This window comes from Paroedura picta, chromosome 16 (assembly GCF_049243985.1).
Source record: "Paroedura picta isolate Pp20150507F chromosome 16, Ppicta_v3.0, whole genome shotgun sequence".
NCBI lineage: Eukaryota > Metazoa > Chordata > Lepidosauria > Squamata > Gekkonidae > Paroedura > Paroedura picta.
In genome coordinates, this window is record NC_135384.1 from 10,608,085 (window position 1) to 10,635,040 (window position 26,956).

The 26,956-nt window shown below is 42.3% G+C and overlaps 2 protein-coding genes across 2 annotated transcripts; both read left to right on the plus strand.

Moving 5' to 3' along the window:
* Window positions 1-237: 237 nt before the first annotated feature.
* Window positions 238-12,726, plus strand: LOC143825179 (vomeronasal type-2 receptor 26-like). Its single transcript, XM_077313203.1, has 7 exons — window positions 238-267; window positions 461-645; window positions 8,289-8,580; window positions 8,684-9,541; window positions 10,651-10,878; window positions 11,214-11,340; window positions 11,825-12,726. The coding sequence occupies exons 1-7, from the start codon at window positions 238-240 to the stop codon at window positions 12,724-12,726; spliced, it is 2,622 nt and encodes an 873-aa protein (XP_077169318.1).
* A 1,522-nt stretch (window positions 12,727-14,248) lies between these two features.
* LOC143825180 (vomeronasal type-2 receptor 26-like) lies at window positions 14,249-22,551 on the plus strand. Its single transcript, XM_077313204.1, has 8 exons — window positions 14,249-14,284; window positions 15,429-15,590; window positions 15,772-15,881; window positions 15,960-16,251; window positions 16,355-17,212; window positions 18,783-19,010; window positions 20,930-21,056; window positions 21,650-22,551. Exons 1-8 carry the CDS (start codon window positions 14,249-14,251, stop codon window positions 22,549-22,551), a joined length of 2,715 nt encoding a protein of 904 aa, XP_077169319.1.
* Window positions 22,552-26,956: the final 4,405 nt, after the last annotated feature.

Here is a 26,956-nt window from a genome sequence, read left to right on the forward strand (position 1 = left end):
ATATTTTGCAATTTGGGAGGATTGAGGAGAAACACTTTGCAAGATCCTTCATCAAGTCATCTGCTGCTGAGACCACCAAAGGTTTACTTTACAATTTACATTATACATAATATATGTGTATAAGTAGAGGTAGTTTCCCTCTTGCCATGAAAATCAGTTTCACCCACGGGTTTGGGATAAAGCTTTTTCAGAGTGAGTCTGGACAAAGGAACTGCTTGTTCATCCAGGGATGAGAAGATGGCAATCAAATTGTACAAAGTAATGAAGGTAAAGGTTCAGAAGCAAGCAACCACTACCTGAACTTTCTGTTGCTATTTCCAAATAAGTTAAACAAACACAAGCAAAGTTGTGTATACATCTACTGACCGAGGAAAAGTCTAAACAAAATTGATCTTGATAACCCAGGGAGAAAATGAAGGAAAAGATGGTCACAGGGAATTTGCTGCTCCTTTTATTGCAGTGCTATGCCAAGTGCAAGAAGTATCCCTTGCAGTGCACTACAGCAGCTGATCTTCTCCCAATTCCTCATGCATTTTATCAGCCAGGTGACCTCATTGTGGGCGAGATGGTTTCTCAAGTCTTTTATGTATACAGCATCCCGTCATTTACTGGACTGCCCACGAATTTATTCTTTTCTGAACCTATGTAAGACTCACTTTCGTACTATTTGTCTTTTCTTTATTCAGTTAACTATCCATGTGTAGGTCTAGATTTAAATTCCTCAGCACTGTGTACTGTTACCCAAAATCCTATAAAAACTGTGGCTTCACACAGCCACTCTGAGTGTCTTCCAACCTGGGACCTCCCACGCTGGTTCGTGCTTCTTCCTCTGACCCACCACTCCTCGGACAGGTAACTATCAAGCCTTCCACTCTTCCTCCCCTTCTCTATATGACTGCTTGTATGTCTGTTAGCTATTTGTGTGTCTTTTTGTTATTTTCCTTTCAATAAAAGCTTATATTAATATTTTACCTTTTAAATCTGTATTTGCCTTGAGTTCCCATGGGTGTAATAAACCCTCGTAGACATAGGTAACGATCCGATAAACGCTAAGTTACCCCCCTCTCGCAGCATTTGAGCTAATATTCCCCACAAGCTCAAAGATACCTGTTTTTAGGACACGTGTTCAGCAATTTGGGTAACAGATTATGGTGCATCACGCGGGCAATTGCCCCAGGCTTACTCGGGAGTAAAGTGGACGCACTGCACTCTCCAGTAACCCGGACGTAAGGCAAAAAGCCCGTTTGAACTCTTGGCATAAGTGTGTGAATGTGCTCTTGGAAGTGTGCTTTCTAAAAGGGTTGGCCTTTCTCTCCTTTCTACCCTTTTGCTATTGTTTTGGTCCTGCTGGAGATTAGTTTCCTTTAAGGCTAGGAACACCGAGGCAAGGTTTTCTTAGGCTTAGACGGGCGGGTGGACGACACGCACCCAACAACAGTTTTCTTAAGGCTAGGAACACCGAGGCAAGGTTTTCTTAGGCTTAGACGGGCGGGTGGACGACACGCACCCAACAACTAGGGATTAGCCAAGTGTAGGAAGGCGTTAGGCAAAATTCCTCTTAGCTGTAGGAAGGACTAGAAAAATCCCCCTACCGCTACTACTCGTGCAAGCAGTGTCGCTCTCTGTAGCACCAAATTGCCCTGCGGCCGCAGGAGTTGGAGTTTCGAGTGTCAGGAGTGGCACGAGAACTCAAGCGGGCTTTGCGAAGCTCAGATGATCCAGGTTTTGGTAATTTTCCCCGTGTTTAGGAAAGCCAGGGCGATCCTAACCAAATAAATTAGCCGTTACCCTCAGGTTTTCTTGGTAGTTTTGTCCCTGAATCGAGAGAGCCCCGGCCATCCCGGTACAAAATAAGAAAACCAGCCAAACCCCGTAAGGACGTGCCTTGACGGGAGCCCTTCCCCCTTTTCCCCTTGCCGCTTTGAAGGATATAGAAGCCGCAAGAAAATCCCCCAGTGATTTCTTCCCTAAAAATACCTTCAGGTTTTCGGTGGTTTTCCCAAGGATCAAGTGCGCTCCGGCAACCTTGATTGGAAAAATCAGCCATCTGCTTAAGAGGTTAAACTCCATGGGATCCTTTTCCCTCTCTCCCCTGCTGTTCAAGAGACGAGCAGCAGCTGCCCCTAAACTCATCCCCTCTGTGCTTGCTTGCCCAGCGACAAGAAGCCAGAAAACCAAGCCCCGTCCCCTTTAAGATCTTGGAAATTAATAGGAAGAAATGGCATCCAGATTCAATCTGACTAGCCTGATTGCCCGTAAGGAACCGGCAGACAGACTGACACTCTGGGTGACCAAGAACGGCGGCCAGAACCCCTGGTGCCCGGGAGCTTTCAAAAGCTCCAACCCCCTGGAAACCCTTACCGAGGCTTTCCAAGAATGGTGTAACACCAGGAAGCTCGGGGATGGCAGTAAAGACTCTTATGCCACTTGGGGTATGTTTGTTGCACTTCAGGACAGTGTAGCCCAGATTGCTGAGCTGCAACATGCCCTAGAGGAGAAGGATGCCCTATTGAAGGAGCAGGAAGCTCAACTAACTGACCGTCTCGAACAACGGGAGGCCCAGTTAGCTGATCTCCTGGAACAGCGTGAGGCTCATATCATCCACCTCTCTGATGAGATGGAGGACATGAGAACTGAGCGCTTGAGTGCACGGGTGGAGAAGGCTCATAAGCTTCAGACCATCCAGGAACTAGAAAGTCAGCTCCAAGCCACAAGGCAGAGAGCTGAGGTAGCAGAGGCTCGCATTCTCGAGCTAGAAGCAGAGCTAGTTAAGATCAAGGGAGCTGCACAGTTCCTAGTGGAGAACAATGTGGCCAAGCATGCACAAGTAAGCCATGAGACATGCCATAGAAAAATGCAGAAACTTGAAAAGCAGTTAGAGCTCCAAAGGGCTCTAGTTGCCACAATTCATACAGAGACTCTTCCCCTTCTACCTTCTGAGCCTCTGCCAGAAGAAATAACCCCCAAAATGTTCATAGAACCCCAAGGGGAAAATTCAGCTCCCTTCCACCCAGTTCTAGTTACAACCCTTGCAGATAGAACTGAGAGGCAGGAAATCCAGAAACAGCTCCCCATTGCAGGCCAGCTTAGAGAATCAGTTACTCTTGAATTTCCCACTAACCAGGACTCCAAAAATTTAAACATTCAGGCAAACAGTGGTCTCCACTCTCAGTACAGGATCAAGAGGGAGAACCGCTTTAATCAGAATCACCCCAATTCTAATTGGAATAGAGACAATCGCTCCCTGCAGCCACCTAATGGCTGGAGCAAACAAAAGCGAGGAGAAAGGAGTAAGCCACAAAATGGTTTCCCTTCAAATAATTTCCCCCAAAATACTCTCAAACCTAAATACTTCCAGACTAGAAATTCTGCCCATCAGCAGCGCAATAAAAGAATCAGTAACAGGACCTTTCTGTGGCAGGAACTTAGAAATACTGGAGCAGACATGTCCCAGTATCATGACCAACCCACATCTGTACTCATGTGTGGTTTTGTAAAGGCCATTAGAGAGAAAAGGAACAGAGACAGATGTGAGCTACACAAAACTAGCCCCATAGAAATTTCTTCAGAACCCTCTAAGTACTGTCAGAAGGAAATAGAGAAATTTAAAACTCTTACCCAGAAACAAGATTTGGAAATTAAGGATCTTGATAAGAAAAACAAAGAATTCCAGGGTGAACTTTTAAATGTAAAAACCCATTTGCAAAATGTCCTGGATTTCCAAAGCCACACAGATAATAAATTGAAAAGAAAATACAGCAGATCCAGTAACCCAGCTTCATCTCTTGTCTTTAAAGAAGAGAAAATATTCTCAGTTCCCCCATCACAGAGTCAGGAAGGAAATCTTGCCTCTGAACGTGTTCCAAAATCCAAGTTGACAACAATTGTTTTAACAGGGAAGAATTTGTTGCAAGGACAGCATTCTTTTTCAATTTTCTCTTAGCTTCCCTCCTCCCAGTAAATGTTGCAAGTAAAGTTAACAGATTTCCAATTATTTTCTCAACTTCCACAAATAGTTTCTGTGCCACTGAGTTAATTTACACAGGAAAATAAATTGTTTAACATGTGTGCTTCCATTTTTACTTTTTAAATTTTCAAATTTTAAATTGGGCTGCAATTGGTAGAGCCTCCAGCTATAGTTGCAGTCACACTGAAACAGGCACTATTTTGCAATCTTAAAACAGACTCTTTTTGTCTAACTGCCTTCCTAGGCACTCAGCCCCATGACTTATGCCTTGCTTTCCCCCATCCAGGCAACTAATTTACACAACTAAGGAACAGCACAGAAAGTTTTCTTTCTTCCCAAATCAGTAATGGAAGAAGTTTTGTTTCTTTAAAGACTGACTCCTATCTCAGAGAGAATCTAAGGGGGGAGAGTACAGTAAAATAGTTCTTTTCTAAAATATGTTTTGTTTTAGTTTTTATTTTAAGACAATTTTGGCCGCTTTTAGTATTTGAAATATTTTCTCTTTGAGAAAAAGCATTCCCTCCATAGCTTTTCCCTCTGACATTTTTGCTTCCTATTTTAAATCTTAATTGTCAGTTAACACTTTTCCCCCCTTTTTCATAAGACCATTTTGTTTAAAAATCTGTTTTTGCAATTTTGCTTTTGTTTTGAATATGTTTAGAAAGTTTCAGACCTTTAATTTGGGTACTCAGGCTTCCACTCAGCCTGACTCCTATGAAAAGGAACTCTGTGTATGTACAGAGGAACAGCCTTTCCTCCTTAAAAACACAATTCTTTTGACACACTATTGTGTAATGGGACTCTTCATGTTCTCCTCATTCATTCTTTCCCACTCATATCCTCAGCAGTACTCCAATGTAACTTTTAAAAGAAGCAATTGACATCTAATCAGCCTGGCCTACCAGCAGGCAGATCTCAATCTGAAAAATAAGTTTCTATACCTCAACCTTTAAATTTTATTTGAAGTTATTGGTTTTATTCATTTTTATAAGAAACCTTTGCTTTTAGATTTGTGCTTATGTGCTCTAACTTTTTAGATTGTTTATGTCAATCCACAATATTTTGCAAATTCTTTTGCCATGTTTTTGAGTCCTCTTTTATTAGGTGTCCTTTCTTCTGTTCTCTATAGCAAGGAAGAGATCACAATCCCAGTTTTGGTTTCTGAAGCTTTCTTTGTGTGTTTTGAGTTACCTACTGCATAGAGCTTTCTTTTTGTGTTTATTAACTGGAAAACAGAAGAGCCTCTTGTGGCGCAGAGTGGTAAGGCAGCAATATGCTGTCTGAATCTGTCTTCCCATGAGGTTGGGAGTTCAATCCCAGCAGCCGGCTCAAGGTTGACTCAGCCTTCCATCCTTCCGAGGTTGGTAAAATGAGTACCCAGCTTGCTTGCTGGGGGCTAAACGGTAGTGACTGGGGAAGGCACTGGCAAACCACCCCGTATTGAGTCTGCCATGAAAACGCTAGAGGGCGTCACCCCAAGGGTCAGACATGACTCGGTGCTTGCACAGGGGATACCTTTACCTTTACCTTTTAACTGGAAAACAACTGACCAGATTCTACCTAGCAATTCTTATCTTTCCCCTTCATATACATATTTGTATTTGAGCTGCTAATCTATTCATTCATAGACCATTTGCAACATGTTTGCAGGAACGTTTAACTTTGGCTCTTTGATTCTTTTTCTGAATGCTTCTTTTTACACAACAGTGCAGCGGGCATGCACATGTCCAGTAGACCTAGCCTCCAAATACTATCTTCTTCTTCCAGGACTTCCAGGACTTTCTCTCCTCTTGTGTATTTCTACAAAGCATCTTGCTTCAGTCACCCATAGTAATCTATCAGTTTTCTCTCAAATTCCCAAACTCACCAGGAGTTTGGCATCCTCCTTCTCTTGACTTATAATTTCGCTCTAATCTCCCTCTCCCTCCCTGGAGATGGCATCTAGCTCCTCTTAAATTCTATTTTCAGTCTCTGTAAGGTCATGGTGGGCAACCACCACAGTGGATCTTTTTGACAGTCACTTATGGGGGCACCCCTCTGCTCCAATCTTTCATTTGAGTTCATTGTCTTCAAAGCTCTAAATTTTTGAGTATTTTTCCTAATCTGTATATCCATCAGGCTGTGTGCCCACTTGAGCCCAGCCTCAGCAGACTTTGCAGCCTCACTCTTTGCAGCTGCACACACTTCTCCATTAAACATAAATCTTTGTCCTTCTCTGCCTTCTCCCTCAATTGGGTGTCTCCCCCCTTGAGCTCTTCAGCTCCATTGTACTGTTGATGCTCTGGGTCGCTCAAATATTCTTGCAACCCACGTCTGCCAAGTCTGCCCTAAGGAGGCTCCAGGCTTGTGCATCACAACCAATTTCTGATGGTCCTGCCTGCATGCTGTTCCTGCTCGCCAACCTCCAGACCTGACCTGGTCAAAGATGACAGCAACCCTCTGCCTGCGTTTGCTATGGATGTGTTCTGTGACCTGCTGTTCTGCGCTTTCTGCCCCAGCCTACTTGCTGGTGAACTTACTGATGCTTGCTGTTTACCCCAGCTCCTGCTCTAGGAAGCCTCACTGCCCAGCCGGCCTGCTTCTTCTTCTGTATGCTACCTCTGACCCTGCGTACGCTCTGACAACCTGGATTAGTGCCTTCACCGCCTCTTCCCCTGCCATTTCAGTCAGGAGGGGGGGAAGAAGATCGACTTGCAAGCTAACCCGGACCTGCACACATCTCCATCTATTTGCTTGTTGCCACAACCTCTTGCCAGTGGCTCTCTCATAAAATGGATCCTCGCCAAAGTTGCTTTTTACCCCCATGGAGGAACCTCCTTTACCATTCTATGTGTTTGCAAACATCACCCAGCAATGTCTTATATATATATGCATATATATATCAACATCTTCCTGTATTTCAACTCACTGTCTATTGCATTGTGCCTGTATCAGTTTTAAATAGTTTGCTAGTTTATGTATATAAGTTTGGCTAAATTGCTTAGCTTTACTTTGTTCTTATTGCATTGCTGATGAGAAGCCATTGCTTAGTTCATTGTCTAACTTTTTAGTTTCTACCACTTTCTGCCTGCTTCATAGTAATTGCTTGATATTCATTGCCAGCATTTTTAGGATTGCCTAATGCTCGCATTCTAAAATATTGCTCAGGTACTGCCCACAGTTTCCTGCCTGCGTAGAATTTGGTTTTCACTGCATTTGCTTTTTGTCTGTTGTTTGCTAGATTGCCTCGCTCAACGTATTTGTTTGCATCGGTTCATTGCTTTATTCATATGGTGGAGACCTCACGCTTAGCTAGTTCATAGTTCATGTATGTTACATTTAGTTTTGAGTGGTTGTGGTAAAGAGGAACGGCAACTTCACAGCTTTCCTTAAGTCGCCCAAACCCCTCCTATGGGGAACTCAAGGCAAATACAGATTTAAATGGTAAAATATTAATATAAGCTTTTATTGAAAGGGAAATAACAAAAAGACACACAAATAGCTAACAGACATACAAGCAGTCATATAGAGAAGGGGGAGGAAGAGTGGAAGGCTTGATAGTTAGTGGGTCAGAGGAAGTGGTGGGTCAGAGTGGTGGGTCAGAGGAAGGAGCACGAACCAGCGTGGGAGGTCCCGGGTTGGAAGGCAGTCAGAGTGGCTGTGTGAAGCCACAGTTTTTATAGGATTTTGGGAAGGGGGCTATGGAACAAGGCTCAGGTAAGCATGTGCTGGAAGTTTCCAGGGTCCCCAGAGATTAGGACAATACCTGGCCAAGTGGAGGGTGATGGCCGTAAATGGATTTGGATTAAGGTATTAATGGCTCTGAGGAAGAGAGCCATCAGGTCTAGCTGGCAGGATGTGGGGAGGAGATTTCCCCTGGCAGAGGGGCCAAGTGTGAAAAATATTGCAAGACAAAGGATTTTCCTAGGAGCCCTTAGGCAAACAGGAGGAAGCCAGTCCACTTGCTTAGAAATACAATGGGGGGGGGGGGTGAGCTGATGCAAGGTTGAGTCCAGAGGTACCTCCGGGCCAGGCAAAGGCTGTCATTCCCAACCTAAGGCAGAGAGCAAGATTTCTAAGATGGAGTCTGGCCTGGCTTGGCTGACCCTAGCAGTGTCGTCTTGGCTTTAGTTTAAGCCTAGACTATTGTGAGGTGCCATTGGTTGTAGAAGACAGTGTGCCAAGGCATAAGGCAGGGATCCTGCCATGCGTAACAGTACAAAAAACCACCAGAGACAGGATACATCAGGAACAGTAAGGCAGGGTAACGAGAGGTAGGGAAGCAATGAAAGAGCCTAAAGGTCAAGAAGGATTTCAACGTCATCTATAATTCTCATTGTAGGTCACTGCTAAAAAATTACCAAAACAACTTGGCCTTAGTTTTTGCCCTAAAGGAGATCAATGAAGACCCCAACCTCTTACCAAACATCACTTTGGGATTTCATATCATCAACAGCTACTTCAATGCAAGGATGACCTCTAAAGCTACTATGAGCTGGCTTTCTTCACAGCGCCAGTTTCTCCCCAATTTCAAGTGTGGGGCATTGGACAATCTCATAGCAGTCATTGGAGGGCTGACTTCACAAATATCTGACAATATGGGCACCATACTCAGCATGTATAAAATACCACAGGTAGGCCATCCATTTAGATCTATGGAAAATCCACTGCTTCGACATATGTTTCAATGGCATATTTCATTCTATCTGAACAAAGATTATATATATTTTTCCCTAGCTCATTTACGGATCATTTTCCCCAGTGCAAGGAAACCAGTTGCTGCTTCCGTCCATGTATCAGATGGTCCCCAATGAAGCCACTCAATATTTGGGAGTTATCCGGCTATTTAACCACTTCAGGTGGATGTGGACCACACTCTTCGCTATGGATGACGACAGCGGAGATAGGTTCATGGAGGTCTTGGTGCCAATGCTTTCTGAGAATGGCATCTGCGTTGACTTCACAGCAAGATTACCAGCACAGAATTATATTTCAAATAAGCCAGAGGATTTATTTAGGCAGGCAAAGTTGTTTGCTGCTTATTTTGACAGCAGGGCCAATGTATGGTTTGTTTTAGCAGAAGGCCAATCTATGGTGGATTTGAGACTCTTCTTGTTTGTAAGTCCCCTCCTTTTATTACCTCCCGTGCATAAGGTGTGGATAGTGACATGCCACTGGGACTTTGCATCAATGCCTGCCCAAAGGGATTGGGATATAGAAACCTTCCATGGTGCCCTATCCTTTGCCATTCACTCCAATCAGCCACCGGGATTCAACAGATTCCTGCAGTCCGTAAGTCCTTCCTGGGCAAAAGGAGATGGTTTTATCCAGGACTTCTGGGAGCAGGCATTCAGTTGCTCACTGAATATGTCCAGTGTTCAAGGGGACTACAAGGAAATGTGCACTGGAGCGGAGAAGCTAGATTCTATTCCAGCCATATTGTTTGAGATGAGCATGACTGGCCACAGCTATAATGTCTACAATGCTGCCTATGCTGTGGCACATGCTTTGCAGGCCATCTATGTATCCCTGTTTAAATACCAAAGAGCGGAAGATGGGAAGATTCTAGACTTCTATGATGTGCAACCATGGCAGGTAATTCTCAAGGCTTGCATTACAAGGACAACTTGCCACTTCCACAGCAGTCTTCACTTGTTTATAATTTTCTTATTTCATTTCTTATTTCATTTTGAGTATCTCTACAGTTCCATTCAAATGATTTTTCCAAATACATACTTCATACAAATGATAGATTCAAGTGGGCAGCCGTCCTGGTCTGAAGTATCACAACAGAATCAGAATCAACAGAAAGATTTATTCAATAAATAAAAACTTTTATTTCTCCATTTTTAAAAACTACAATTGAACCAAAAGGACTGATTCACTTTTATAGAAGAGAATTATCATATTGCCTAATTTGAATCTTATGACACAGTTTACTATTTTGCCCCTAATTTGCTTTTGCCTTACGTCTGTACTCTCGTTACCCTTGTTCTGTCTTGTCTGAGGAAGAGTGCATGCACTCGAAAGCTCATTCCTTCAATAAATCTTTGTTGGTAATAAAGATGCTATCAGGTCACAAATCCCTTTTCCGAATTTGGTTAATATATACTAGCCAGAATAATCTATTCATACTTGTCCATCTTTGCTGCTGCTGCAGCTGCTGCTCTTCCTCTTCCTCCTCTTCCTCCTCTTCCTCCTCCTCCTCTTCCTCCTCCTCCTCCTCCTCCTCTTCTTATTCTTATATCCACTGATCCCTTAATGGGCTCAAGGCAGGTTCCACAAAGTTAAGCAGTCAAGAAGTTTCCATTTATATAATAAAACATTTATAAATCAAAGGCTGAATAAAAATTTAAAATTATTTAAAACCTGGCCACTGAAATTTAAAAGATTTAAAATAAAAATAATTATTAAATGTATTTTTAAAACCACCTCTTCTTTCTAAATCATGTATTACCCAGGCAGGTAGTCCATGTTGGATAGAATTCAGTTAATTGTATGGTTTCTCATGTGTCTACTTGGTGCTATTTCCTGGCCTCAACCAAAACCTTGGTGACACATCTTTGCCTTACAGGCCCTATGAGACATTATGGGCCCTGATCTCACTTCGAAGAACATTCCATCAGGCTGGGGGCAGGGTCAAAAAACACTAGGCATGGTTGAGACCAGTTGTACTTCTCTGTGACCATTTCTTTCTCTGGTAGCTGCATCATTTTCTAAGGAGCATCAAATTCAACAACACTGCTGGAGAAACTGTGTATTTTGATGAAAAAGGAGAACTGAATGTTGGCTTCGATGTTACAAACTGGGTAACATTCCCAAATGGCTCTTTTGATAGAGTGAAAGTGGGAAGGATGGATCCTCAAGCTCCTCCAGGCAATGAGCTGACCCTTCATGATGATCAGATTGTGTGGCACAGAACCTTTAACCAGGTAAGACAAAGGGGCAGATTCTTGAGTGCAGGAAGAGTAGAAGAATGTGCACATTTTAGGCCTGCCAATTCAATTCCAATTTATTGGATCAAGGAGGCCCTCGAGATAGTTATAAACACATAAAGCTTTCTTGGTGAAAAGATTGTTTTTTTTCTGAGATGACTGTTGTTTCTGCTGCTTATTTCTTTCCATCAGACTTTGGTATACTTATCTCGGGAACCATTGACTTTTCTGTTTGAGGACAGAGGCTTTCTGAGGTTAAGAGGTATGACTTGAGATGTTGATAAGGATCGTAAAGATGGTTGTTACTAATGATCCTTTCGTATTATGGCCAGGTAGTGCCCCTTTCTCTCTGCAATGAACGTTGTCCTCCTGGGTATAGCAAGAAAAAGAAGGAAGGGGAGAAGTTTTGCTGCTATGATTGTGCTTCATGTCCAGAAGGAACCATTTCACAGGATGAGGGTAGGAAGAATAACACATGGAGATATCCGTCATAAGAGTCCGTTCCACAAAATGGTTATAATGAGAAGTTGTACAGCTCTGTGATATTGAAGGAATGGGAATGCCATTCATATTGGGGTGTTATTTTCCTTCATTATGATGTGTACTAATTTATTGTGCAACCTCAGCTTATAAGCATGAAATGGTAATTCCCATTTCATTGTGTCTGAAGAAGTATGCAGGCACACAACAGCTTATACCTGAAATATAGTTTGTATTAAAGTGGTCATTCAACTAAAAATATGTTATATTACAGATGTAATATTACAGATGGAGAGTTTAGATTATGTCATCCAAAGGCCGCTTAGAAAATGCTTGACAGAAATGAGATCTGATTGAAGGCCTTCATCGTTCTTTGGAAATAGTAATGATAATTCTTTGATGTTATATAATGCCATTCTATAATTGCTGATCAAATTCATGAAATATCAACCTTCCTTTTCAGATATGGTAGCTTGTATTAAATGTCCACATGATCAGCATGCCAACAACAAGCAAAATCAATGCATCCCCAAGGTTCTCAGTTTCCTCTCCTATGAAGAACTATTAGGAATCATCTTAGCTATGTGGTCTATATCTTTCTCTGTGATCACAGCTTTGGTGCTTGGGATTTTCATAAAGTACCAGGAAACTCCCGTCGTCAAAGCCAACAACCGGACCCTCACCTACATTCTCCTCATATCCCTTCTTCTCTGCTTCCTCTGCTCCTTGCTCTTCATTGGAAGACCTTCCCAAGTGACCTGTCTTCTCCGACAAACTGTTTTTGGCATTGTCTTCTCTGTGGCCCTTTCCAGTGTGTTGGCCAAAACCATCACTGTTGTTTTGGCCTTCATGGCTACCAAACCAGGATCCAGGATAAGGAGATGGTTTGGAAAGCGGATGGCAACTTCTGTGGTCTTTTTCTGCTCCTTCATCCAAGCAGGCATTTGCACTATTTGGCTAAGTACTTCCCCTCCATTCCACGATGTGGACATGCATTCAGCTACTAGGGAAATCATTCTGCGGTGTAACGAGGGCTCTGCTGTCATGTTTTACTGTGTCTTGGGCTATATGGGCCTCCTGGCCAGTGCCAGCTTCACGGTCGCTTTCTTTGCTAGGAAGTTACCTGACAGTTTCAATGAAGCCAAGTTCCTCACCTTCAGCATGTTGGTCTTTTGCAGTGTTTGGGTGTCCTTTCTTCCAACCTACCTGAGCACCAAAGGGAAATTCATGGTGGCTGTGGAAATATTTTCCATATTGGCCTCCAGTACTGGCTTACTGGGTTGTATCTTTACCCCAAAATGCTACATCATTATTGTGAGGCCTGGGCTAAACACCAGAGATCAATTAATAAGGAGAAAAAAGTGACAAGAATAGAAGATTATTTTTAATTTCATAATACAGTAGCCAACTCTGGGTTGGGATATTCCTGCAGATTTAGAATCCTAGACTTGGAAGGGGCCATACAGACCAGTTAGTCCACCCCCTGTCCAATATAGAATCAGCCTAAGGCATACATGATAAGTAGCTGCTTGAAGGCTGCCTGCGAAGGGGAGTTCACCATCTCCTGAGGCAGTACATTTTAGATATAGCCTGGGGATAGTGTGGTTTGTGGATAGGCTTGACCTTAGCGAGGTACAATTCCATAATTCCACTATCAGAGCTGCCATTTCCACCAGGTAAACTCATCTTTCTTGTCTTGAGAACAGTTACAAATTAGGGAGCTCTTCAGCCCACACCTAGAGACTGGCTTCCCTAATTCTGAATTATTTGTACAAAAGCTCAAGAAATCACCCATCCATTTGAGGCCTGTACAAAATTTGGATGGCTACACTATGTTACCTGAACACCTGAAGGAAGTGGAGTGATTCAGTATCTTGAAAAATATCCCCTTCTGTTGCTGAGAACGTCTTCTTTGATCACCCACGAAATATTTGCTGTCATAACTTCTTCAGGACCAAAAGCCACATTTTATATGGGTGGTCAGATAGAAAGGATTTAGTAAAGGTTGAATTTAAAATTTTACTGGTTGAAACCAGATGTCTATAACTGCCTATCTATCCCAACCAACAATTAAAAGTTATCCCCTGTGCAAGCACCGGGTCATGCCTGACCCTTGGGGTGACGCCCTCTAGCGTTTTCTTGGCAGACTCAATATGGGGTGGTTTGCCAGTGCCTTCCTCAGTCATTACCGGTTAGCCCCCAACAAGCTGGGTACTCATTTTACCCACCTCGGGAGGATGGAAGGCTGAGTCAACTTTGAGCCGGCTGCTGGGATTGAACTCCCAGCCTCATGGGCAGAAAGCTTCAGATAGCATTTCTGCTGCCTTACCACCCTGGGCCACAAGAGGCTCATTAACCAACAACTGACAGACTCAATTCTGTTACCAGAGGATGACTGATTGGATGGCGTAATTGGTGGTGTCTGCTAATGACATTGTAACATCACTTCTGCGTTTTCTGGACATGAGATCCATTGTCTCTAGAAATCAGTGGCCATTCTGTGGTTTTATCCGTGGTAGATTTTGAAGTGAGTTGTCGCATTAGTCTTCGCAGAAGTGACATCACAATATTGTCAATTATGATTTTTCATAATTTGGATTTCTGACCATAAATGCTACTATAGGGGAAAGGTAGGTCCTTGTATACCTACAGACAAGAGAGGCATGACAACAATCCATTCTGCATTCAAAATCCATGGTATAATGTGTTTCCACTGCATGCTGTACACTCAACACAGGAAGAGCTGGATATAGCCTTGTAGAGAGAAATACCAACTGATATGCAGGCAACATCTGCTGCCCTTAATAGAATGTCTTTATGTTTAAAGTTTTGGTCACTTTGTGTTTTCAAAATGAAAATAAACCATGCAATATTATAAAACCGCATAATGACTCAGTTATTCAATAGGCAAATGGGAATGGACGTAAACACTCTATGGAAACGTTCGGCCTCATGTGACTGGGGGGAATGTTGTGTGTTTGGTTGGGAATTTCCCTATATTGTCTTGGAGTAGAAATATTATTCCAAGTACAATGTGCATCATTCTTTTGCAGTTGCTGGAAGGTTAAGGCCTAGTAATTGTAACGCCTGATCTTATCCATTATGGAGAAAATGGCTTCAAAGGACGTAGATTCTGGTGAAGATAGATTTCCAGTTCAACACAAAAGTTAAGTTTTCCATTGTAAGATATTGGCTTTGATCCCTCCCAGGACCTGCTTCACTTACGATTCCTGACCAAGGGTCACTTGGGGAACACAGAAGAACCAGAAGCTGCCCAAACAAGCCAAAATGAAATCATTGCAGATTTTCCCTTAAATTATTACAATTGTATGCATACATATCAATTTAAATGGTGACAATTTCAACGACCATCTGTGACCAAGGCCACCAGTATAATTAGGAAGGCATGCCATAATTATTACAGTTCCTTCTTCTACTGGAAAGTCCACAATTGCTCTGCAGAGGAAGGCAATGGTAGAACACCTCTGTTCTTGTCTTGAAAATCCAGGGGGGGTTTCCGAAGTTTGTGCAGCTTCACTGCACTATCTATTACCATTGTCTTAGGCTGATGGCCTCACAAATGTTAACTCGTAAAATGTTCAGAGTCATGGCATCTTCAGGACCAAAAGCCATGTGAGATGGAAGCTCAAGTGTAGAAGGAACTAGGTGAGACGCAAGGAGGATTGAGCATCTGGTCTCTTCTCTTTCCTCCTCTGTCTTTCATTCATATGGGGGAAAAAATTATGACAGTTTATCCCCCAGCAGTGGCATATTTTGTAATTTTGGAAGAGTGAGGAGAAACACTTTGAAACATTTTTGGCCTTCGTCAACTCATCTACTGCTTTTACCAGCAAAGGTTTGCTTTACAATTTACATTTTAGAAAGAGAATCATGTTCAGCCATGGGATTGGGATGGATTTGTTTTAGAGTCAGTCTGGACAGAGGAACAGCTTGTTCATCCAGGGATGAGAACAGAAGAGAGAAAGGCAATCCTATTGTACAAATTAATGAAGGTCAAAAGACAGAGACAAGCAACCACTACCTGAACTTTCCGTTCTTCTTTCCAGATAGGTCAACTCAAAGTTCTACATACGTCTACTGATGCAGGAAAAGACAGACCAAAACTGACACTGATAACCCAGGGAGAAAATAAAGGAAAAGATGATCACAGGGAAGTTGCTGCTGCTTTTATTGCTGTGCCATGCGACGTGCAAGAAATATCCCATACAGTGTGCCACAGCAGCTGATCTTTTCCCAATTTCCAATGCATTTTGTCAGCCAGGTTACCTCCTTGTGGGCGAGATTGTTTCTCAAGTCATGTACTTATACAGCATCCCTTCATTTACTGGAGAGCCCACCAATTCATTCATTCCTGAACCTATGTAAGTCTCACTTTCATACTCCTTGTAGCTTATCCTTATTCAGCTAATTATCAATGTGCAAGACCTAGATTTTAATTCAGCAGCGCTGTGTACAAATAACCACCGGAGGCAGGATACACCAGGGGACAGTAAGGCAGAGTAACGAGGGGTAGGGAAGCAATGAAAGAGTATAAAGGTCAAGAAGGCTTTCAGCCTCATTTATAATTCTCATTGTAGGTCAGTGCTAAAGAATTACCAGCACTACTTGGCCTTAGTTTTTGCCCTTGAGGAGATCAATGGGGACCCCAACCTCTTACCAAACATCACTTTGGGCTTTCGCATCTTCAACACCTGCTTTGATGCAAGGATGCCCTCTAAAGCTACCTTGAGCTTCCTTTCTTCACAGCACCCATTTCTCCCCAATTTCAAGTGTGGGGCATTGGACAATCTCATAGCAGTCATTGGAGGGCTGACTTCACAAATATCTGCCAATATGGCCACCATACTCAGCATTTATAAAATACCACAGGTAGGCCATCCGTTCAGAGCTACGGAAATTCCACTGCTTCGACATATGCTTCAATGGTATATTTCATTCTATCTGAACAAAGATTATATATATTTTTCCCTAGCTCACTTACGGATCATTTTCCCCAGTGCAAGGAAACCAGTTGCTGCTTCCTTCCATGTATCAAATGGTCCCCAATGAAGCCATTCAATATATGGGGGTTATCCGGCTCTTTCACCACTTCAGATGGACATGGATTGCACTCTGTGCTTTGGATGATGATAGTGGGGACAGGTTCATGGATGTCTTGGTGCCAATGCTTTCTGAGAATGGCATCTGCGTTGACTTCACAGCAAGATTACCGGCACAGAATTATATTGCAAATAAGCCAGAGGATTTATTTAGGCAGGCAAAGTTGTTTGCTGGTTATCTTGACAGCAGGGCCAATGCATGGTTCGTATTTGCAGAAGTCCCATCCATGTTAGATTTGAGACTCTTGCTGTTTGTAAGTCCCCTCCTTTTATTACCTCCCGTGCATAAGGTATGGATAGTGACATGCCACTGGGAATTTGCATCAGTGTCTGGCCAAAGGGATTGGGAAATAGAAACCTTCCATGGTGCACTATCCTTTTCAATTCACTCCAATCAGCCACCAGGATTCAACAGATTCCTGCAGTCCGTAAGTCCTTCCTGGGCAAAAGGAGATGGTTTTATCCAGGACTTCTGGGAGGAAGCATTCAGTTGCTCACTGAATATGTCCAGTGTTCAAGGGGACTACAAGGAAATGTGCACTGGAGAGGAGAAGCTAGATTCTATTCCAGCCATTTTGTTTGAAATGAACATGACTGGCCACAGCTATAATGTCTACAATGCTGCCTATGCTGTGGCACATGCTTTGCAGGCCATCTATGTATCCCTGTTTAAATACCGAAGAGCAGAAGATGGGAAGATTCTAGACTTCTATGATGTGCAACCATGGCAGGTAATTCTCAAGGCTTGCATTACAAGGACAACTTGCCACTTCCACAGCAGACTTTAGCTGGCAAAAATTTTGAACAAATAATCAAATACTCTGTCCTTGAGCAGCTGGAACTGAGAGCTGTGATTTCTAACTCTCAGCATGGGTTTAACAAGAATAAATTATGTCAGACCAACCTTATATCTTTTTTTGAGAAAGTGACTACCTTGCTAGATCAGGGGAATGCCATGGACAGCTTTTGATAAGGTTACACATGATATTCTTGTTCACAAATTGGTAAAATGCGGAATGAATCCTAATTCTGTCAGGTGGATCAATAACTCGTAGACAAATCATGCCCAGAGGGTACTTGTTAATGGTTCAGCATCTTCTTGGAAAAGAGTGACAAGTGGAGTACCCCAAGGATCTGTCCTGGGGGCTGTGTTATTCAACATATTTATAAATGATTTGGATGAGGGATTAGAGGGTATACTTATTAAATTTGCAGATGATGCTAAACTGGGAGGGGTAGCAAACACAACTGAAGATAGCAAGAGAATACAGGATGATCTTGATAGGCTTGAGCAGTGGGCTAAACTGAATAAAATGAAGTTCAATAGGGACAAATGTAAAGTTCTGCATTTAGGTAGGAAAAACCAAATACACCAATATAAGATGGGGGAGACTTGTCTTGGCAGTAGCATGTGCGAAAAGGATCTAGGAGTCTTAGTAGACCATACATGGAACATGAGTCAGCAGTATGACTCAGTGGCTAAAAAGGCAAATGGGATTTTGGGCTGTATCAAAAGGAGTATCATGTCCAGACCACGGGAGGTGATGGTACCGCTTTACTCTGCTCTGGTTCGGACTCACTTGGAGTACTGTGTTCAGTTTTGGGCACCCCAGTTGAAGAGGGATATTGACAAACTGAAATGTGTCCAGAGGAGGGCAATAAGGATGGTGAGGGGTTTGGACACCAAGACATATGAAGAAAGGTTGGGGGAGCTTGGTCTGTTTAGCCTAGAGAGGACTGAGAGGGGATCTGATAACCATCTTAAAGTATTTAAAAAGGTGCTATATGGAGGATGGAGAAAAATTGTTCTCTCTTGCCCCAGAGGGACAGACCAGAATGAATGGGATGAAATTAATTCAAAAGAAATTCCATCTAAACATCCGGAAGAAGTTCCTGACAGAGTGGTTTCTCAGTGGAATAGGCTTTCTTGAGAGGTAGTGGGTTCTCCATCTTGGGACATTTTTAAACAGAGGCTAGATGGCCATCTGACAGAAGGCTAATTCTGTGAAGGCAAAGGGGTGGCAGGTTACAGTAGATGCAGGGGATTGGACTAGATAACCCATGAGGTCCCTTCAAACTCTATTATTCTATGATTCTATGATTCTATGTGACCACTTGATGCAATTTCCTGGCCTCAACCAAAACTCTGTTGGGACCCATCTGTCTTACAGGACCTACAGGAAATTACAGGCCCTGATCTCACTTGGAAGAGCATTCCCCTAGGCTGGGGGCAGGGTAAAAAAACACTAGGCATGGTTGAGACCAGTTGTACCTCTCTGTGATCATTTTTTTCTCTGGTAGCTGCATCATTTTCTAAGGAGCATCAAGTTCAACAACACTGCTGGAGAAACTGTGTATTTTGATGAAAAAGGAGAACTGAATGTTGGCTTTGATGTTACAAACTGGGTCACATTCCCATATGGCTCTTTTGATAGAGTGAAAGTGGGAAGGCTGGATCCTCAGGCTCCTCCAGGCAATGAGCTGACCCTTCATGATGATCAGATTGTGTGGCACAGAACCTTTAACCAGGTAAGACAAAGGGGCAGATTCTTGAGTACATGAAGAATAGAAGAACTTACAGACCATCCATTTTAGGCATGTCAATTCCATCCCATGTTACTAGATCAAGGTGGCCCTCTAGATAGTTATAAACAGATAATTTTTTTCTCTGGTGAGAAGATATTTGGCTTTTCCTGAGGTGATTGTTTTTTCTGCTGCTTATTTCTTTCCATCAGACCTTGGTCTACTTTTCTCTGGGTACCATTGACTTTTCTGTTTGAGGACAGAGGCTTTTTGAGGTTAAGAGGTATGACTTCAGATGGTGTTAAAGATCATAAAGAGGGTTGATAGAATCATAGAATCATAGAGTTGGAAGGGGCCACACAGGCCATCTAGTCCAACCCCCTGCTCAACGCAGGATCAGCCCTAAGCATCCTAAAGCATCCAAGAAAAGTGTGTATCCAATCTTTGCTTGAAGACTGCTTGAAGACTGATGTGTTTTTATATGAGACAAATGTCTATTTCGCACATCTATTTCCAGTAGTTTACCTCTAAGATGCCTCTCTTAAGAAGTAATTACAGTTTGTTCAGTTTGTCCAACCTTAGATAAGTTTCCAAACAAATGAAGGAGGTCTTCCTCAATTAAGTCATCCAAAAGTGATGATCTGCTGATGGCTACTTTTATCTCCAATGTATCTTTGGGTTGCTCTTTTATGGCCAGTTCTCTAGGAGCTTGTTCTAGAGACTCTCTGAAGTATGTCTGGGGTTAAAAGGGGGGTTATGATGCTATAACAAGATACAACCCAAGGGAAATCCCTGTCTACTTCAGTCTCTCTGGGTGCTGGAAACTACCTGCTAGATATTCCTTCAGCTTTTCCTTAATCAGCTGTATAACTATCAAAGTAAAATTTCTTACTTCATCCCTAATATCAATTGAGTCAAAAGACTTTGAACTTTAGAAGGCACATTCTTATATTTTCCAACTAATAGTATTTATCAAATTAGGACAGTTTCAGATGCAAAGGAACCACAGAAAAGTCATAGAATTCAAAGGAGTGAAGACTCCAGTAATGGCTTTATTTAAAGTCATTTCATGTTTAGATGCTTTCAAATTATGGAGTTGGACACAAATGCTGCGAATACCATGGACAGCCAAAGTTACCAACAAGAGAGTTTTAGAGAGGAGCAAACCAACTATGTCATTAGAAGGGAAGATATTATGGCTAAAGCTCACTTACTTTGGACACGTCATGCTATCAAACTCGCTAGAAAAATAATTAATGCTCGGCATGGTCAATGGCAAATAGAAACGTGGTCGACAAAGGATCTGCTGGCTCGACACGATCAAAGCTGACACAGGGATGACCATGAACCAACTAAAAGAAGCAGTCAGAGACAAGGGTGCATGGCGAAGACTTTCCTTTAGAGCAGCGGTCCGCAAGCTTCTGCTTGCCGCGGACCGCTGCGGAGTGGTGAGCGGATTATTCTGCTACTCCCTGGGGCTGTTATTCTACTCTGGGACCTCTTATTCCAGTCTGAGGACAATTGTGCTAATCCCAGGGTCCATTATTCCACTCTGTGGGCCATCATTCAGATCAGAAAGAAGTCTATCTGGGCCCAGAATCCATCATCCAAAATCCATCCTGCATATGAATTGCAACTTTGTGTTCTATATTTTTCATAAACTATTTCAATTCAACTCTTTTTATTTTAGTTTAAAAAGCTAAATAAACTGAAGGGCACTATGATGGCTGCTGTATCAAGATTTGATCACTCATGCAATATTTTTTTTCTGTCAATTTATTTCTTACAATTGCTGCGAACCTCCTCTGTACAACTAAAACTCTGTGCTGCCATCTTTCTGTAACTAGAGTGCAACGGTAGCCAGAATAACTTTTGTTCTCAGTTAATATGTACATATTAAAATGATCCTTTCGTATTATGGCCAGGTGGTGCCCCTTTCTGTCTGCAATGATCGTTGTCCTCCTGGCTATAGCAAGAAAAAGAAGGAAGGGGAGAGGTTCTGCTGCTATGATTGTGCTCCATGTCCAGAAGGAACCATTGTGCAGGATGAGGGTAGGAAGCATAACATGTGGAGATATCTGTCATGAGAGTCAGTTCCACAAAATGGTATAATGAGGAGTTGTATAGCTCTGTGATATTGAAGGGATGGGAATGCCAGTCATATGAGGGGGTGATTTTCTTTCCAACCTAAAAGCCAATGAAAATAAATTTAGGCAACTCGTGGTTTGTATCCACCTCTTATCAATTGTATTACTGTATAGCCTGGGAATCTGTTAAACATCTTCATTATGATGTGTACTAATTGATTGTGCAACCTCAGCTTATAAGCGTGAAATGGTAATTCCCATTTCATTGTGTCTAAAGAAGTATGCATGCACACAACAGCTTATACCTGGAATAACTTGTGGTTTGTATAAAACTTGTCATTCAGCTAAAATGTTTGTTTTATTATAAGATGTAATATAACAGATGGAATGTTTAGATTGTCAGTCCAAAGGCCATTTAGAAAAGATTGACAGAAATGAGATCTGAATGAAAAGCCTTTCATGGTTCTTTGGAAATAGTAATGATAATTCTTTGATGTTATATATTGCCATTCTATAATCGCTGTTCAAATAGGCAAAATATTTAATCTTCCTTTTCAGATATGGTTGCCTGTGTGAAATGTCCACATGATCAGCATGCCAACAACAAGCAAGATCAATGCATCCCCAAGGTCCTCAGTTTCCTCTCCTATGAAGAACTATTAGGAATCATCTTAGCTACGTGGTCTATATCATTCTCTTTGATCACAGCTTTGATGCTTGGGATTTTCATCAAGCACCAGGAGACTCCCATCGTCAAAGCCAACAATCGAAGCCTCACCTACATTCTCCTCATCTCCCTTCTTCTCTGCTTCCTCTGCTCCTTGCTCTTCATTGGAAGACCTTCCCAACTGACCTGTCTTCTCCGACAAACAGCTTTTGGCATTGTCTTCTCTGTTGCCCTGTCCAGTGTGTTGGCCAAAACCATCACTGTTGTTTTAGCCTTCATGGCTACCAAACCAGGATCCAGGATAAGGAGATGGTTTGGAAACAGAATGGCAACTTCTGTGGTCCTTTTCTGCTCCTTCATCCAAGCAGGCATTTGCACTATTTGGCTAAGTACTTTCCCTCCATTCCACGATGTGGACATGCATTCATCTACAGGAGAAATCATCATGCAGTGTAACGAGGGCTCTGCTGCCATGTTTTACTGTGTCTTGGGCTATATGGGCCTCCTGGCCAGTGCCAGCTTCACTGTCGCTTTCTTTGCTAGGAAGTTACCCGACAGTTTCAATGAAGCCAAGTTCCTCACCTTCAGCATGTTGGTCTTTTGCAGTGTTTGGGTGTCCTTTCTTCCAACCTACCTGAGCACCAAAGGGAAATTCATGGTGGCTGTGGAAATCTTTTCCATATTGGCCTCCAGTACTGGCTTACTGGGTTGTATCTTTACCCCTAAATGCTACATCATTGTTTTGAGGCCAGAGCTAAACACCAGAGATCAATTAATAAGGAGAAAAAACTGACAAGAATAGAAGATTATTTTCACTTCCATATTATTGTAGCCAACTGTGGGTTGGGAAATTTCTGCAGATTGAGAATCCTAGACTTGAAAGGGTCCATACAGTCCATCCACCCCCTGTTCAATGTAGGATCAGCCTAAGGCATCCATGATAAGTATCTGCTTCAAGGCTGCCAGGGAAGGGGAGCTCACCACCACCTGAGGCAGTAGATTTAAGGTAAAGCCTGGGGACATTGTGGACATCCATGACCTTAGTGAAATACAATGCCATGAATTTCACCTTCAAAGCTTCCATATATCTCGGGGAAACCAATTTTACTTGTCTGGAGAACACTTACAAATCTCTCAATAGGATACGATACAAAAACGTTTATTGTACATAGCCAAAGGCAATATGGTATATATAAGAATAAAACAATATTTCTCCAATATTTTATTTATTTGTTTGTTTGTGTGTTTGTATGTTTGTTTGTTTATTTATTTGATTTTTAGTACATCTGTGTACATAAAATTATAATCAGGGGCTACTGGTTTACAATAAGGATAAAAAGTGGTGTATAAAGGTGAAGACTCCTGTAAAAATTCTTTGGCTCGTATCTTCCTGGCGGCCAAAGTGAAAAGGGCCACCCTATATGAGAAATAGGGGTCGACATCTGATAACAGATAGGTGATTTTGTCAGAATCCGAAGTGGAGTATGAGTTTGGTAATACTTGGCAAGGAATTTGCCCCTGGGTTCAGAGTACAGGGGACAAGAGAAAACATAGTGGGGCAGGTCCTCTACTGATGTATTTCCACATATGCACAGGCGTTGGGCTGTGGGTATTCGGAGATATCGCCCAGAGAGCATGGCCGGTGGCATCATTTCATACCGCAAAGATGTGAAGGCCATTCTAAGATTACGTGTTGTTATGTTTGCTAAATATGATGCTCTAGAGTGGTCTTTTTACATTGTTTTATACCATGGGGCTGATTGTGATAGCAGAATTGAAGAGTGATCAATCAGTGAATCAGCTTTGAGCACCCAATCACGTACATCAAAAATATTGGCTGATGTGTGCAGTAAGTCATCTGGTATGGTATAGCGTGAAAGGATGGAGCCTTTTCAGTCCTGGCCCCTACTTGGTGAAATGAGATCCTAGAGGAGCTGCGGGCCCTGCGGGAGCTTTCAGCATTCAACAGGGCCTGTAAGACAGAGCTCTTCCGCCAGGTCTTTAGTTGAGGCCGGCGCGCAATGGAAGATCTGTTTGACCCACCTCAGGATAAAGACATCGGTATTTGAATGGCGGACTTGGGGTTATCTGCTCTTCCTTGCTTTCTTTCATGGGGCCAGAATTGGGAATGCAATGGTTTTCCATATCTTGTTGTTTTATCTGATGTATTTTTGGTCTGTGGGTTTAAGGGGTATTTTATTGGAGTTTTTATACAGACATTTGTAAGCCACCATGAGCCACTTGAGAGTGGCGGGTAAGAAGTCTAAGAAATGAAATAAAAATAAATTTAAAAATCGGACTTTGTCCTGTCTTTGCTCAATTAAAAATTAGGGAGCTCTTCATCCCCACCTAATGGTTCAGGCTTATTTGTGCAAAAGATCAATAAATCATAGGTCCATATGAGGCTTGTACACAATTTGGGTGGCTCCACTATATTAACTGAACCTCTGAAGGAAGAGAGTGAAAAATATCCCCTTCCCTCACAAACAAAAATTAAATAGGAACCATTTCACTTTTCTGTCACTGAGAAGTAAGAGAGCATCTTCTGTGATCAACCACGAAATCTTTGCTGAGTATCATATGTTCATCAGGCCCAAAAGCCACATTTGATATGGGTGGTCAGATAGAAATGATTTAGGAAGGGCTGAAATTAAAATGTGACTGGTTGAAACAAAATGTCTAGAATTGCATATCCCCCCCAACCAAGAATTGCCAGACTCTGTTCTGCTACCAGAGGGAGACTGGTTGGATGGTGTCATTGGTGATGGTGTGACATCACTTCTGGGTTTTCTGAACATTCTCTCTAGAATTCAATGACCATTCTATGGTTTTCCACTCATTCACTGAAAAGCAAGGTGTCTCTTTAGAGTCTTCCAGGAAGTGACATCATAATGTTGTCAATGATGATTTTTCAAAATTTGGATTTCTGATCATATATGCCTGCTACAGGGGACAGGTTGATCCTTGCATACTTATAGACCAGAGAGGGGTGACAACCATTCAATCTGCATGTGAAACCCATAATGTGTTTCCACTGCATGCTGTACGCTCAACACAGGAAGAGCTGGATATACCCCTGTAGTGAGAAATACAAACTGATATGCAGGCAACATCAGGTACCATTAATACATAGAATCATAGAATCATAGAGTTGGAAGGGGCCATACAGGCCATCTAGTCCAACCCCCTGCTCAACGCAGGATCAGCCCTAAGCATCCTAAAGCATCCAAGAAAAGAGTGTATCCAACCTTTGCTTGAAGACTGCCAGTGAGGGGGAGCTCACCACCTCCTTATGCAGCCTATTCCACCGCTGAACTACTCTGAGATACACTATCTTTATGTTTAAACTTCGGGCCAATTTGTGTTTTCTAATACACTAGGTATGAAATATATGTTTGTTTCAAAATGAAAATGAGTCTCTCGACTTTATAAAACTGCAGAACGACTCAGTTATTCACTAGGCACATGGGAATGGACATATACACTCTACGGAAACTCTCCGCCTCATGTGACCAGGTGATTACTGTTTGTTCAGCTGGGATCTTTCCGATTTTGCCTTGGAGTAGAAATATAGTTCTACAATATCCATCATTCTTTTTCAGTTGGAGGGTTAGGTCCTAGCAATTGTAACACCTGATCTTATACATTATGCAGAACATGACAATATGCATCCTTCTTTTTGGGTTGTTGGATGGTCAAGGGCTTCCACTTAATTGTAACACTTTATTTTATGCATTATGCATAAAATGACATCATAGGATGTAGTGGCATCATCATTGACAGTTTAGCCTCCGGTAAAGTCATATCTCAACACAGAAGTTCAGTTTTCCATTGTCAGACATTGCCTTGGATCCCTCCCAGGACATGCTTGATTTACAATTCCTGACCAAGGGTCACTTGGGGAATTCAGAAGAACCAGAAGTTGCCTAAACAAGCCACAATTAATGGGTTTGATATCATCACAGATATTGCCTTAAATTATTAGAATTGCAGGTATACATATCAATTTAAATGGTGACAATTTGAACGGCCATCTGAGACCAAGGCCACCACCATAATTAGAAAGGCATGCCATAATTATTACAGTTCCTTCTTCTACTTGACAAAGCATTTCCTGCAGCTATTTTAAAAGAATTGTGCATAATACAATCCCCACCAATGAGCAGGGTTCTGATGCAAGGATAGTGGGGGTTCTGTCAATCTTCTGTATCAATATACGTAATATACATTTTTAAACAGAGGTAGTTTCAGACTTGCCCTGATCTGGATGTCCCTGACTAGAACAGACTCGTTAGTTCTGAGAAGGTCAGCAGAGTTGGCCTTTGTTAAAACCTAGATTGTAGACCACCCAAAAAGCCCGCAATTGCTCTGCAGAGGAAGGCACTGGTAGAACACCTCTGTTCTTCTCTTGACAACCAAGGGGGTTCTTGGAAGTTTGTGCAGCTTGACTGCACTGTCTACCACCATTGTCTTAGGCTGATGGCTTCACAAATGTTAACCCTTCAAAAGGTAGAGACGCATGGCATCTACAGGACCAAAAGCCATGTGAGCTGGAAGCTAAAGTTTAGAAGAAATTAGGTGAGACTGAGTGAACACGCAAGGAGGATTGAGCATCTGATCTCTTCTCTTTCCTCCTCTGTCTTTCACATCTACTTCATTTTGGAAAAAATGATCAGGACAGTTTACTCCCCAACTGTGGCATATTTTGTAATTTTGGAAGAGTGAGGAGAAACACTTTGCAACAGTTTGGCCTTCGTCAACACATCTGCTGCTTAGACACCAAAGGTTTGCTTTACAATTTACATTTTAGAAAGAGAATCAGGTTCAACCTTGGGTTTCGGATGCAGCTGTTTTAGAGTTAATCTGGAGAAAGGGATGAGAACAGGAGAGAGAATGGCAATCCTATTGCACAAAGTAATGAAGGTCAAGAAACCATTGCCAAAACTTTCTGTTCGTTTTTCCAAATAGGATAAATTAACACAAGCAATTAAATTAACTCTACTGATCAGTGAAAAGTAAGAACAAAACTGATACTGATAACCCACGGAGAAAATGAGAGAAAAGATGGTCACTGGGAAGTTGCTGCTGCTTTTATCACTGAGCCATGCAACATGCAAGAAGTATCCTGTCCAGTGCTCCACAGCAGCTGATCTTCTCCCCATTCCTCATGCATTTTATCAGCCAGGTGACCTGATTGT